This window comes from Sinohyriopsis cumingii, chromosome 18 (assembly GCF_028554795.1).
Source record: "Sinohyriopsis cumingii isolate HCF-2022 chromosome 18, ASM2855479v2, whole genome shotgun sequence".
Classification (NCBI taxonomy): domain Eukaryota; kingdom Metazoa; phylum Mollusca; class Bivalvia; order Unionida; family Unionidae; genus Sinohyriopsis; species Sinohyriopsis cumingii.
In genome coordinates, this window is record NC_142978.1 from 73266501 (window position 1) to 73278626 (window position 12126).

At 35.4% G+C, this 12126-nt stretch overlaps 1 protein-coding gene across 7 annotated transcripts in view; it reads right to left on the reverse strand.

Moving 5' to 3' along the window:
* The window catches only part of LOC149776973 (protein hobbit-like), a 210728-nt gene that overhangs the window by 132032 nt on the left and 66570 nt on the right, over positions 1-12126 (reverse strand). For all 7 annotated transcript variants that reach the window (XM_089941697.1, XM_089941696.1, XM_089941695.1 and 4 more), the window contains exon 23: positions 6481-6550. In XM_089941697.1, coding sequence (XP_089797823.1) covers positions 6481-6550 — 70 coding nt within the window. The remainder of the gene's footprint in view (positions 1-6480; positions 6551-12126) is intronic.

Sequence of the window (12126 nt, forward strand, 5' to 3'; positions counted from 1 at the left end):
AAGAGCAACTAATACAATGTCTAGTTGAAATACATTTGTATACTGAAGAGCAACTAAATACAAAGTCTAGTTGAAATTCATTTGTATACTGAAGAGCAACTAATACAAAGTCTAGTTGAAATACATTTGTATAATGAATATCTACTAAATACAAAGTCTAGATGAAATTCATTTGTATACTGAAGAGCAACTAAATACAGTCTAGTTTAAATACATTCGTGTACTGAAGAGCAACTAAATACAAAGTCTAGTTGAAATACATTTGTATACTGAATAGCTACTAAATACAAAGTCTAGTTGAAATTCATTTGTATACTGAAGAGCAACTAAATACAGTCTAGTTTAAATTCATTTGTATACTGAAGAGCAACTAATACAAAGTCTAGTTGAAATACATTTGTATACTGAATAGCTACTAAATACAAAGTCTAGTTGAAATTCATTTGTATACTGAAGAGCAACTAAATACAGTCTAGTTTAAATACATTTGTATACTGAAGAGCAACTAAATACAAAGTCTAGTTGAAATTCATTTGTATATTGAAGAACAACTAATACAAAGTCTAGTTGAAATTCATTTGTATACTGAAGAGCATCTAAATACAAAGTCTAGCTGAAATTCATTTGTCAACTGAAGAGTGACTAAATACAAAGTCTAGTTGAAATTCATTTGTACACTGAAGAGTGACTAAATACAAAGTCTAGTTGATATACAATGTATTTGTTCAAGTCAGTGTCTTCATAATCTTGATAAAGTACAAAAATACAAGGCATGACCTTTCACGTAATAACAGAATTACAAGTCAGTGTGTTCTTAGTCTTCATGAAGTATAAAAATGCATGTGACTTTTCAATTGAAAACAAAGTTAAACATATCTGGTTTTCAAAAGCATTCAAAATAATACAGATATAATGGTGGTCAAAATAATACAGATATAATGGTGGTCAGATCTGCATCCTCTCTGTTCCCTCCATTTTGTGCGATAAGATTGGCACAGTTTTCAAACAGGACCAACTACATGCTGTAAAAAATGCAGCGTCCCCATTGCCTCCAAATCTAGCGGCAACACAAAATGTCAATGGGACAGTGAAAAATGTTAGAAGATACAAGGCAGTACAAGAAGTAAAATAAGACCCATAAAAGCATGATATTGCTCACCTGGCTGATTTAAATGCAAGAGAAGTTGGTCAAGAAAAAAAATAGGTCAGCAGGATTAATTCCAATGCTACTGATTGTACTATATGTCATGTAAACAATCATTTCAAGATTTTCTACTTTTGTATCCTCATCTGTATTTGATGGTATGTCTGCTTTGTCAATCCACTATTAAAAGGCCTTTAGGCCAAATTACTTTCTGTTACAATTGTTGAATTCTGCTGAACAGCTTTAACATTTTTTTGGTCTGTTTTGAAATGGCAGCCATTTTGGAAGGCAGATCTGCATCACTAATACAGATTTGAAAGCCATTTATTTCAGGATTCTTTCAATCAAATTTTCTCCAATTCTGCTAATCAAATTTTGACTAAGGGAAACTATAACTTAATTTTTTATGGTCGAGCATGAGGTGTATTATTATAAATAATAAATACATCCTGAACTAGAATACAGTGTTGTGAACTAATTCCTCAGTGCACATACACAAATTCTCTCCCTTGCCATGTAATATCAGGATGATTTCCATTATATTTGGTCAAATTCTGCTGAAGTGTTTTTTAAGAAGCCATTTAAAGGACTATATATTTTTAGTAATGCTAGCCATATTTGATGGTGGATTTGTATACATTTATAAAACCTTCAGACTCGTCTGATTTCTTTCAAATCCAGTCAAATTCTATCAAGCGGTTTTTCAAAGGAAATCATTTTAAGGTGTTTCAATTTTTAGTAACTGCAAGCCGTATTTTATTGTGGATCAGCATCATATGAATAAAATTCACAGACCTTCATGCCTTCTCCCAAATTTGGTCAAATTCTGTCTATTGGCTTTTAAGAAACTGTTCATAAGTTTTTCTATTTTTTTAATAGCAGCTTTATTGGATGATAGTTCAGCATCATTGAAACAAATCTTAAAGAATTTATGCCAAAATGCTCCTTATTAAATCATGTAAATGGTTTTAAAGAAGTTCTAAACAACAACTGTGAATTAACAATTCATGATGGATAAAGAACCATTTCATACATTCATCCTTAAGGCCAGGTGAATAAAAAATAAGATAAATTAATTTGCATTTTAAATTTTCCATGGATTATATTACTGTAAAAGAACTTTTTTGCATTTAAGCAGCCCATGCAACGATGACATATTCAAATACCTACTTTTGTCACCCCTCAAAAGCTGCAACATGGAATTTTTTGTTCTTAATCTTGCTTTCCGTCAAATTTTTGCTGCATTCATTATTGATCTTTTACGTCATAATTCACTTTTATACTGAATTATTCTTCTTTTAAAAGTAATATTTTATAGATTCTTTTTTTCTTCAGAAATTGAGCCACTTCAATGATAAATTAAACCTCCAAAATATGTTCCACTATCAGCAAAGCTGCACTAAAACTTGACAAACAATTAAAGAAACAGCAGCTGTACTAGTACAGTGTAATTGTATGTCAGTACAACAGCAGTTGTACTAGTACAGTGTAACTGTATGTCAGTACAACAGCAGTTGTACTAGTATAGTGTAATTGTATGTCTGTACAACAGCAGTTGTACTAGTACAGTGTAATTGTATGTCAGTACAACAGCAGTTGTACTAGTACAGTGTAATTGTATGTCAGTACAACAGCAGTTGTACTAGTATAGTGTAATTGCATGTCAGTACAACAGCAGATGTACTAGTATAGTGTAATTGTATGTCAGTACAACAGCAGTTGTACTAGTATAGTGTAATTGTATGTCAGTACAACAGCAGTTGTACTAGTACAGTGTAATTGTATGTCTGTACAACAGCAGTTGTACTAGTATAGTGTAATTGTATGTCTGTACAACAGCAGTTGTACTAGTATAGTGTAATTGTATGTCTGTACAACAGCAGTTGTACTAGTACAGTGTAACTGTATGTCTGTACAACAGCAGTTGTACTAGTATAGTGTAATTGTATGTCAGTACAACAGCAGCTGTACTAGTATAGTGTAATTGTATGTCAGTACAACAGCAGTTGTACTAGTATAGTGTAATTGTATGTCAGTACAACAGCAGTTGTACTAGTACAGTGTAACTGTATGTGAGTACAACAGCAGTTGTACTAGTACAGTGTAACTGTATGTCAGTAAAACAGCAGCTGTACTAGTACAGTGTAATTGTATGTCAGTACAACAGGAGTTGTACTAGTACAGTGTAATTGTATGTCAGTACACAGCAGTTGTACTAGTACAGTGTAATTGTATGTCAGTACAGCAGTTGTACTAGTACAGTGTAATTATATGTCAGTACAAGAGTTGTACTTGTACAGTGTAATTGTATATCAGTACAACTGTGGTTATATGGTGCAAATTGAAAGTAAAATTACACAAATTTCAACATAAAGACTGCAAAAAGATCAAGGAAGACTTAGTCTTTCAAATAAACAAAAATATGATGTACTCAATTATGTGTTCTAAAGGCTAAACATGTTAAAATTCTGCAAAGTATACACAAAATAAAAGATAAAGGTAAAAAATGTAAAATCATTAAAATATATGGTCAAACTCTGTTATATAAACTCCATTCCATCAAACAGTACAAAATTTTCTCAGGTGGTACATAATCATAAACATTTTTCATTTTGATCAGTTGAAAATATTTTTGTCTCACATTGTAGAAGTCAATACACTGGACAAGAATGTGTACTGATGTAAGAGAAGTATGCACACTGGTCTGTATTCACCCCACAGGTGGGCATGATAAAGTCAGGTATGCATATCCAATATCCAGTAAACCTCAATTCTGTGATTCTGTTCTAAACAAGTGATGCCACATTAAATATGACGGGCATGAAGATTCTATGTGGAATGATAATTCTACATATTTTTCCATGCTGATTTATATGATATTTGAAATCAGTATCCAGAAAAGCCCATTTTAAAATGGATGAATACAAGACACTGAAAAATAAGAGTATTTGTTGAGGAATTGTTGAATTTGCCAAGATCAACTATTATTTTGCAGTCTTGATAACCAATGTGGTGATCAAGAAATACAGAATTTTGCAATATTTGAAAGAATTATTTTTTTCAAACTCTAGACGTGGATGAACTTTATGCCAAATGGTGGAATGAAATTTGAATTGTGTGAAAAAGGCTTGGTATTTGGAATTGAAGATAACATCATAAAACAGATAAGAGGCAGTTAGGTAGCTTATGAAGAACCAGCTGCATTCTTCTAGGATCAAGTGATGGCTATTTTTCTCTACACTGTGGCTTTCTGAAGGGGAATTTCTAAATGCTCCTAGGCAAGCTCTAAGTCTCTGATGGTATATCGAATCAAGAAATTGCAGGTACAACCCGATCCAAGCACACTTGAGCCACAGTTGAGTTCAGTTCATATTAGAGTTCTGTATAGTCTGACTTAGACCTTCCTGTTTGCTCCTCGATCTGTATCTGCCATGACTATGCTGAAGGTTAGTTCAGCACTATTTTCATTTAAGCACAACTAGATACATTATCATAAGGAGTCTTTTAATGAAAACAAAAGTCTGAAATTCAGGAAGAGTAGCTGTAACAAGATTTTTAATATAACCACCAGAGGTTGGATCAGCACATTTCAGGGGGCCCCGAGTGGCCAAGTGGTCTAAAGCGCTCGCTGTTATGGATCACTGCCATCTCACCTCTGTCTGCATGGGTTCGAGTCTAGGATTCAGCCAATATGGGTATGTGAGAAAGCTTGCCAGTAGCTTCTCATGGGTCGGTGATTCTTTCCGAAGTTTTACCGGGTTCTTCCTCCACCATTAATACTGGCCTCAATGCATAGCCTATCATGTGCTGAAATATGGCGTTAAACCCCACAACAACAACAACAACAACATAAGCACATTTCATCTGCATAAAAAGCCTTTAAGATACATAGGAACAAACAAATGGCTGAAATTAAAACATCACTCAAACATGAAAATCACATCGTCTTGACCTGGTTGGTTTAGGTAAGTAACTCTCCTTTGAACAATTATATTTGAGGTGCTTTTGTGATTTTATTTATAGTAAGTACATCTACTATACCAACACTTCAGTTGCCAATTTTGTTATACATATATATACGTAATAATTAATGGTTCTATGTCAAAAATTAAATATTAAACATGTTACAAGTGTTTTAAGCATTTCTCATTTAATATGCATCAAGCTGGTAACTGCATCAATGAAGTCCATAGTTTTGCATCCTACTGAGACACCTCCCTCATCATAGTGTGCATGATATATGTATAATATTTTTTTAATTTACCTCCCTTTCGTTGAACGTAGCATGGTACAGTACATAACATGATAGCACTTTTTGGATCTAAATCATCATGTCATAGTGGGGTTTCACAGTATTCCTATTGCTCTGGGAGTTTAAAAATTTTATGCCAATCATTTTGTTTCTATTGTTGAAATGTTCTATGTCATTCTCACTTTTATGCATTATGCAACCTATTACGTACCTCTTTCTCTGCAGATCACAGTGAGCTAGTTTTAGAATGGTTGTGCTAATCTTGCTGACATGCATCCACATACAAATTTTCACAGGCAAAATGACTGAAAATACACAGGTCACTCAAGTGGGAAAATTAGATCAGAGTGACCTAGTTTTCATATGGTTGAGTTACATTTATTGAGATGAATCCACATACCAATTTTATGAGTGCAGCTGAAATGATCTAAAGTTAGTGAAAGTATAACAAATGAATGGCTGAAAATACAAAAGTCACTTCAGCATGAAAATTAGGTCACAGTGGCCTAGTTTTTATATGCTTAAATTACTCCTGAGATGTGAGATGTACATTTATGAATGAGTGAATTTATGAGTATAGATTAAATATGGTCTATGATATTAGGGGTATAAAATATGAGTGGTTTAAAATATAAAAGTCACTCAACTGTAAAATTTCAGTTATAGTGACTTAATTTTTGGCATGGCTAACTTACTCTACTTGAGATGCATCCACTTACTAATTTCATGAGTGCTGGTAAAATAGGATACAAGATATTGAGTGCATAACAAATTACTGGAATACAAAAGTCACTCAAGAATCAAAATTAGGTCATAGTGACCTAACTTTAGTATGACAGAGTTACTCTTATTGAGGTGCATCCACATAGGAGTTGTCATGAGTGTAAAGAATGTAATTTTCAAGAAACTGATGGTGCAACAAAGAAAACATAATGAAGAAACACACAAACTGAGGTACAAATGAACACAGGAATAAACAATTAAAAACACAATATCCCTTTTTAACTTTGCCCGCAAAGAGATAGTAATTAAAATTTTCATAGAACTATCAACATGAATTTTCTAGAAATATAAACCAACTTACCTCCTCAAAACATGAAGCAAAGTTGTAATCATAAGGAAAGACTACTGACACCAGGTCAAATGAAATATTCCTGCAAATGAATCAAGAGATAACCTGTAAGTCCCCTTCTCTTAATGGTAACCACTGGAGCTACAAAAATTCATAGTCTGCAAACATTATGTGAGCACCAATTTCATGTGAAATTTACAAAATTTAGCCTGTGTGAACAAAGCATTAAAATCACTCAATCAGTTTTATAAACGTAATATGAACTGGATACCAAAATGACATTTTATTGAACACTTCAATCTAAAATCACAAATATTACTCAAAAAGAGCAAAACTGTGTAATAAAAAGACTATAAATTATATATGGATGCATAGGCAGCCAATTTTTTGCCCTATATGATCACATGACATACCAGATAGTGGGTTATTTTAAAGTAGATAAATGCTAGTGATTTAATGGTCCCCCATGGAAGGCATGAAAATAAATTCCATTAAAATTTATTAAACATGAAACACATGTGACCATAAGTTTTATAATTTTGTAAACCTTTATTTTTTTTAAACAAATGTGATGAAACCAATTTTTCAAGCAAAATATCTTTCTCTGATAAAACTTGCCTAATTATAATCCAATCAGTGTCCTTCCACTACCATGGAAAGCCAGCAAAACAAAACATTAACGTTGCCTTTTGGATTTTCTTTGCTGAAGGAGGTCAGGTGAGAGTGGTCTCCTCATGGATAGAGTAATTGGTACAGAAAACCTGCCATTCCTTAGTTACTACTGGAGTGGAAGTGCATGCTTTGCCAAGAATGTAACTGTGGAGAGGTCTTGGGAGGTAGTGTCCATATCATGATCAGTTAAATATTATCAAAGAAATATATTTGACTTCAAAAACTTCTTCTTCAAATACATTATCTGATGAGAATGCTGTAAAAAATGTAGTGTCCCCATTTCTGATGAGAATCCTTTAGAAGGATAGGTCAACGGTGGATGGAGTTACATAGCTTGCCACAGAGCTGACACTGACTTTGGTCTCTTAATGTATCAGAAGCAACTTTATGCTTTATGTGAGATATGGGCAAAGGAAAGCATAGAGCAATGAAAATACATATTAGTATTTAGGAAAAATTAGCTTCAACAAATAAATTCAAGTAGAGTAACCAGTGTCATGGTAAACTGCTAAGGGATCTGGGAAGGTAACCTGCTGCACTACTGATGTAGACCCCACCAGGTCAAACTGTGCCTTTTGAGATGAAATATCACTCAGATAGAAGCATGATTATGTCCCAGCAATAATGTTCATCAGGGAGCAGTTTCACTAAAACAATAGGCTGGCAGTGACTTCCCTAACCTCATCAATTGAAATACAGAATAAATTCATGTGGCCTAGCGTTAATTCCCTGCTGGTTGAGCAGATAATCCAAAGAATCCAGGATGAGAGAACCTGAGAGGAAATAATGTCAATTTTCATTCTAGTGATAAGAACAAGCAAGATCTTCTACTTCATTGCTCTGGCAGGGTCCTGAAGATAGCTTTAGGAAGAAGGGTCTAAGAAAATAAGCAGTCTCAAAACAAAAAGGCTGGTTTTCCATGATAGGAACCCTTTCCCATCACTGGCAATGAAACAAAGGTTGTCATGGTCCAATGATATAGAATAAAAGTCATTGATTCTGCCCGCTAGCAGGCCAGGATGACCAGGAAGCAGGAACAATGAGTCAATGTGGCTTTAAACAATGGTTTGAAGGGTGCCTTATTCAAACAAGTCAAAAACTCAAGACAAGTTTTATTTGAGACTAAAGGCAAAGGCCTTCAACTGAGAGAAGCCAAAAGTGATTGGAAGGTCAGAGGTCTTTCTTCTGACCTTCTCCTCCCTTCCATGGTGGCAAAATGTGTTGGAAATAATGGAATGATAGCCCTTGATTGTGACTGAAGCTAACTTCTCAAAAAGCAATAGAGGGAAGTTAGTGTTTATGATACTGAAATATTTCAATTTAAGTGTTTCTCTACTAAGAGCACTACTGGAAGATTTGCCATTTTTCCTCATAAGCTATTAAAGTGAAGGGCCTTCCTGCCAGAGGGATTATATGAACCAATTGTTTGCACAAATGTTTCTTACTGAGGGCTTGTTTGATATGAGCCAAGCATGCAGGTTAAGAACACTCATTTCAGCAAGTATGGATATAGTAAGATTTTCCTGGGAATCTCTGCTGCTAGATAAAAAAGACCATATTTTGAAGTGGGAGTAGGGATCAGGATAAGTTGTCTGCACTCAGATTCCCATATCTCCCAAACAACCATTGGAATCAGGAGCTGGGTGAAAGGCATATGTATTGAGACTATTCAGCCCACTACACTACTAAGATCACGGAAAGTTCCAGCTGCAAAGAGCTCTTCGAGATTACTAACAAGCTAAGTCGAGGAACAAATCTACACCACTTCCAACTACCTTCTCTCCAGTCGACCTTCCGGACATGTTTGCAAATTTCTTCCGTGACAAAGTACAAACCATTAGAGATAAGCTTGACACCACAATTTCAATTGACTCATCGTCACCATACAGTTGGGATACAGAATTTGAGCAGCAACCATTAACAGCATTTGGACCTGTCTCTATGGATTTCGTACGTACAATCCTGATGAAGAGTGCACCAAAGTCATGTGAACTTGATCCAATTCCAACATCACTGCTGCTTGAGTGCTTAGATCCAGTATTGCCTTCACTAACTGATGTTATTAATACCTCTCTCTCATCTGGGGAATTCCCATCATTTTTCAAAATTGCCATTGTAAAGCCTCTGCTGAAGAAACCAACACTAGACCATAATAATTTAAAGAACTACCACCCAGTTTCTAATCTACCATTCATATACAAAAATCTTAGAAAAGGTTGTTCTATCCCAGCTTGTATCTCATCTAAATTCAAACCGTCTTTTTAGCAATGTACAATCTGCATATCGCCCTTGCCACAGTACTGAAACTACTCTTCTAAAAGTAGTTAATGACATTCTCTCTGCGTTGGATAGCGGAAAGATTACAGTCCTCACCCTCCTTGATTTGTCTGCAGCATTTGACGCAATAGACCATGATATATTACTTCACTGTCTCCAGCATGTATTTGGCATTCATGATACAGCCTTACTGTGGTTCAAGTCCTACTTGGTCAACAGGACACAAATTGTATCTGCAAATGGAATACACTCCAGCCCAGTTTTTCTATGTTGTGGTGTTCCACAGGGGTCTGTTCTTAGATCTGTTCTCTTAATTCTGTACACTCAGCTGTTCTCAAGTGTCATGGATGATCATCCAGTGTCTCACCAATTGTACGCTGATGACACCCAAATATACAAATCTAGCCACCCAACTGAAGTTGATGCTACCATCCAAGGTGTAGAGAGGTGTATTTCTGATGTGTCATTGTCAACAAATCCAGCAGAGTTGATTGGCAAGGATCAAAGTGCCCTTCCCAAATAGTGTCTGCTGCCTAAAAAAAGTTAAAGTTATTCACCTTGGCTCAACTCTTTGAGGTTCATGTGCATGGATTGCTTGTAAAGGGACCATGCCCAGTCACTTGGAAGGAAGGCAGGTGATCAACAAATCAACCATTCAAATTGCAGCTATCCCTATCATCACAGGTTATTACTGGATGTGCATAATGGATGCCTGAACACATCTTATATCATGGAATGACAGCCCATGATAGTGATGGGGTCATGGGGGCTAGCTTCTTCTCTTCAAGTATCCAGAGAAGGAAAGTCACTATTTGTGGTAATGAAGCTTTGAATCAGTTCATATGCTTTTGCTCACAACACTGGGAGAAAAATTTACATTCGCCTTTGTAAGCCTTCAGAGTGGTGAGGTTTTTAGCACTAACAAATCTGTCACTACCTGCTCTGAGAAGTGATTCTTTCAGATGGCTTGCTTGATATAAGCCATGCATGCAGGTTCAGGAACTCCAAATTTGCATCAAAAATCTACATTTGTGGTTGTTCAGTAGGTGCAGTGATGACCAGATTTTCCTGGGAATCTCCACAGCTAGATTCAGAAGGTCACTGATCCATAACTTTTCCCGCTTGTCATTCCAATTCTATCAGTCTCTGCAAATTCTGAGGATATGCAGCCTGAGTGGGAAGGTATATGCCACTAGCCAATTCCATTCCAGGGAAAGAGCCTAAATGCCCCAAGCTTCTGGATATGGCTTGGCTGAGGATGGGAGCCTGGTGTTGTACCCTGTCACAAATAACTCTATCTGTGGCCATCCTCAATATAAGCAGTTCTGCCAAACACCAGGGCATTGAGCCTTCCTGACATATATTATAGTTAGCCACTTTGTCAACACTGACATCACCTGAGGCAATACCAAAATGGAAAGCACAGATCTATGACTTGGTTCATCCTTATTTCTTCATGTAATTGACAACAGATATGAAATGAAAACACTCTTGCCATCTAACATCTTCTGCCATAGTGAAAGGCATTCATGACTGCCTTCATCTCCAGGAGGCTGATAAGCAACAACTTCTCCTAAACAGGCCTATCCCAACCGGCCTATCACAACCACTCTTAGGAAGGTAGGCAGGAGAGGGTCACCCCAACCAAGTGAGCTGGCATCCATACAGATGGTTATGAAAATCCCCAAGGATATTAAAAAATGCACAAAACTTAGTTATTTAATTCCCTTACTTATAATTTTGGACATGACCGTCACAAAGGGGTCCCTAACAACATTATCTTGTTTGTGTTTCAAAGCAAAGTGGATTTTCTTTACTAACACTGGATTTTTTTCAGACAACATTAGTAATATAACTCATCATCTCTATTAAGCTCCAAATAATTCCTGTAAAATTCTATAACTTTTAGATTTACATTCCCCTGAATCGATTTATAAGTGTTACACTACTTTCATTTTATATTTTCTTCAATTTTTAAAACAATATTAAAACAAATATTGGTTGCAGATGACACAGTTTTTACCTTCTATGTATGTAAATTCCAAGGATCTCAACTCTTCAATAAAAATGGACTTTTCAGAGACCAGAAAATGTCAGCAAACTGGCTCATTGTTTATGCTAAAACAATGGGTGTAGTAGTATGAGCATACACCCCAGATAGGAATGATGGAGAAAAATGTTAAGCAAATTTGAATAAATTCAGGAAAGCAAATCACAGTAAAGCAATTTTGGTCTGTGACACACATTCTTTCTGAACTGCACTTTTAGTGTAAGTTTGGGGCAACAGGTGACAAGGTATTGGAATTATGGTTTAAACATAATAAAGCAGCTTATCATATATACTTTAAAGAACATCACAGGATCCTAGTTTTGGAGTGAAACAAAATTTAATCCCATGATGCAAACACATGATAAGTTTAATCTCTAGGAATGAAGTAGTACAGAAGTTATAGCATGGATACAAAGGATGGATAGAGAGTGAGACAAAGTGAATCATATATACCACCTGCATATCTAAAAACAAACACTCTGGAAGATGAATTTATAACCCTGAGTGGAATAAGAAAATGAACATTTAAAAAAGCATTCATACATTTTATACATTTTTTTAAAAAGACCATGAATGATCAAATTGTTCCCAGCTGTCTTGTGCAAATGCATATGGTATAATGAGATCAGACTCTAAGTTCACATGAATTTCACAAATAT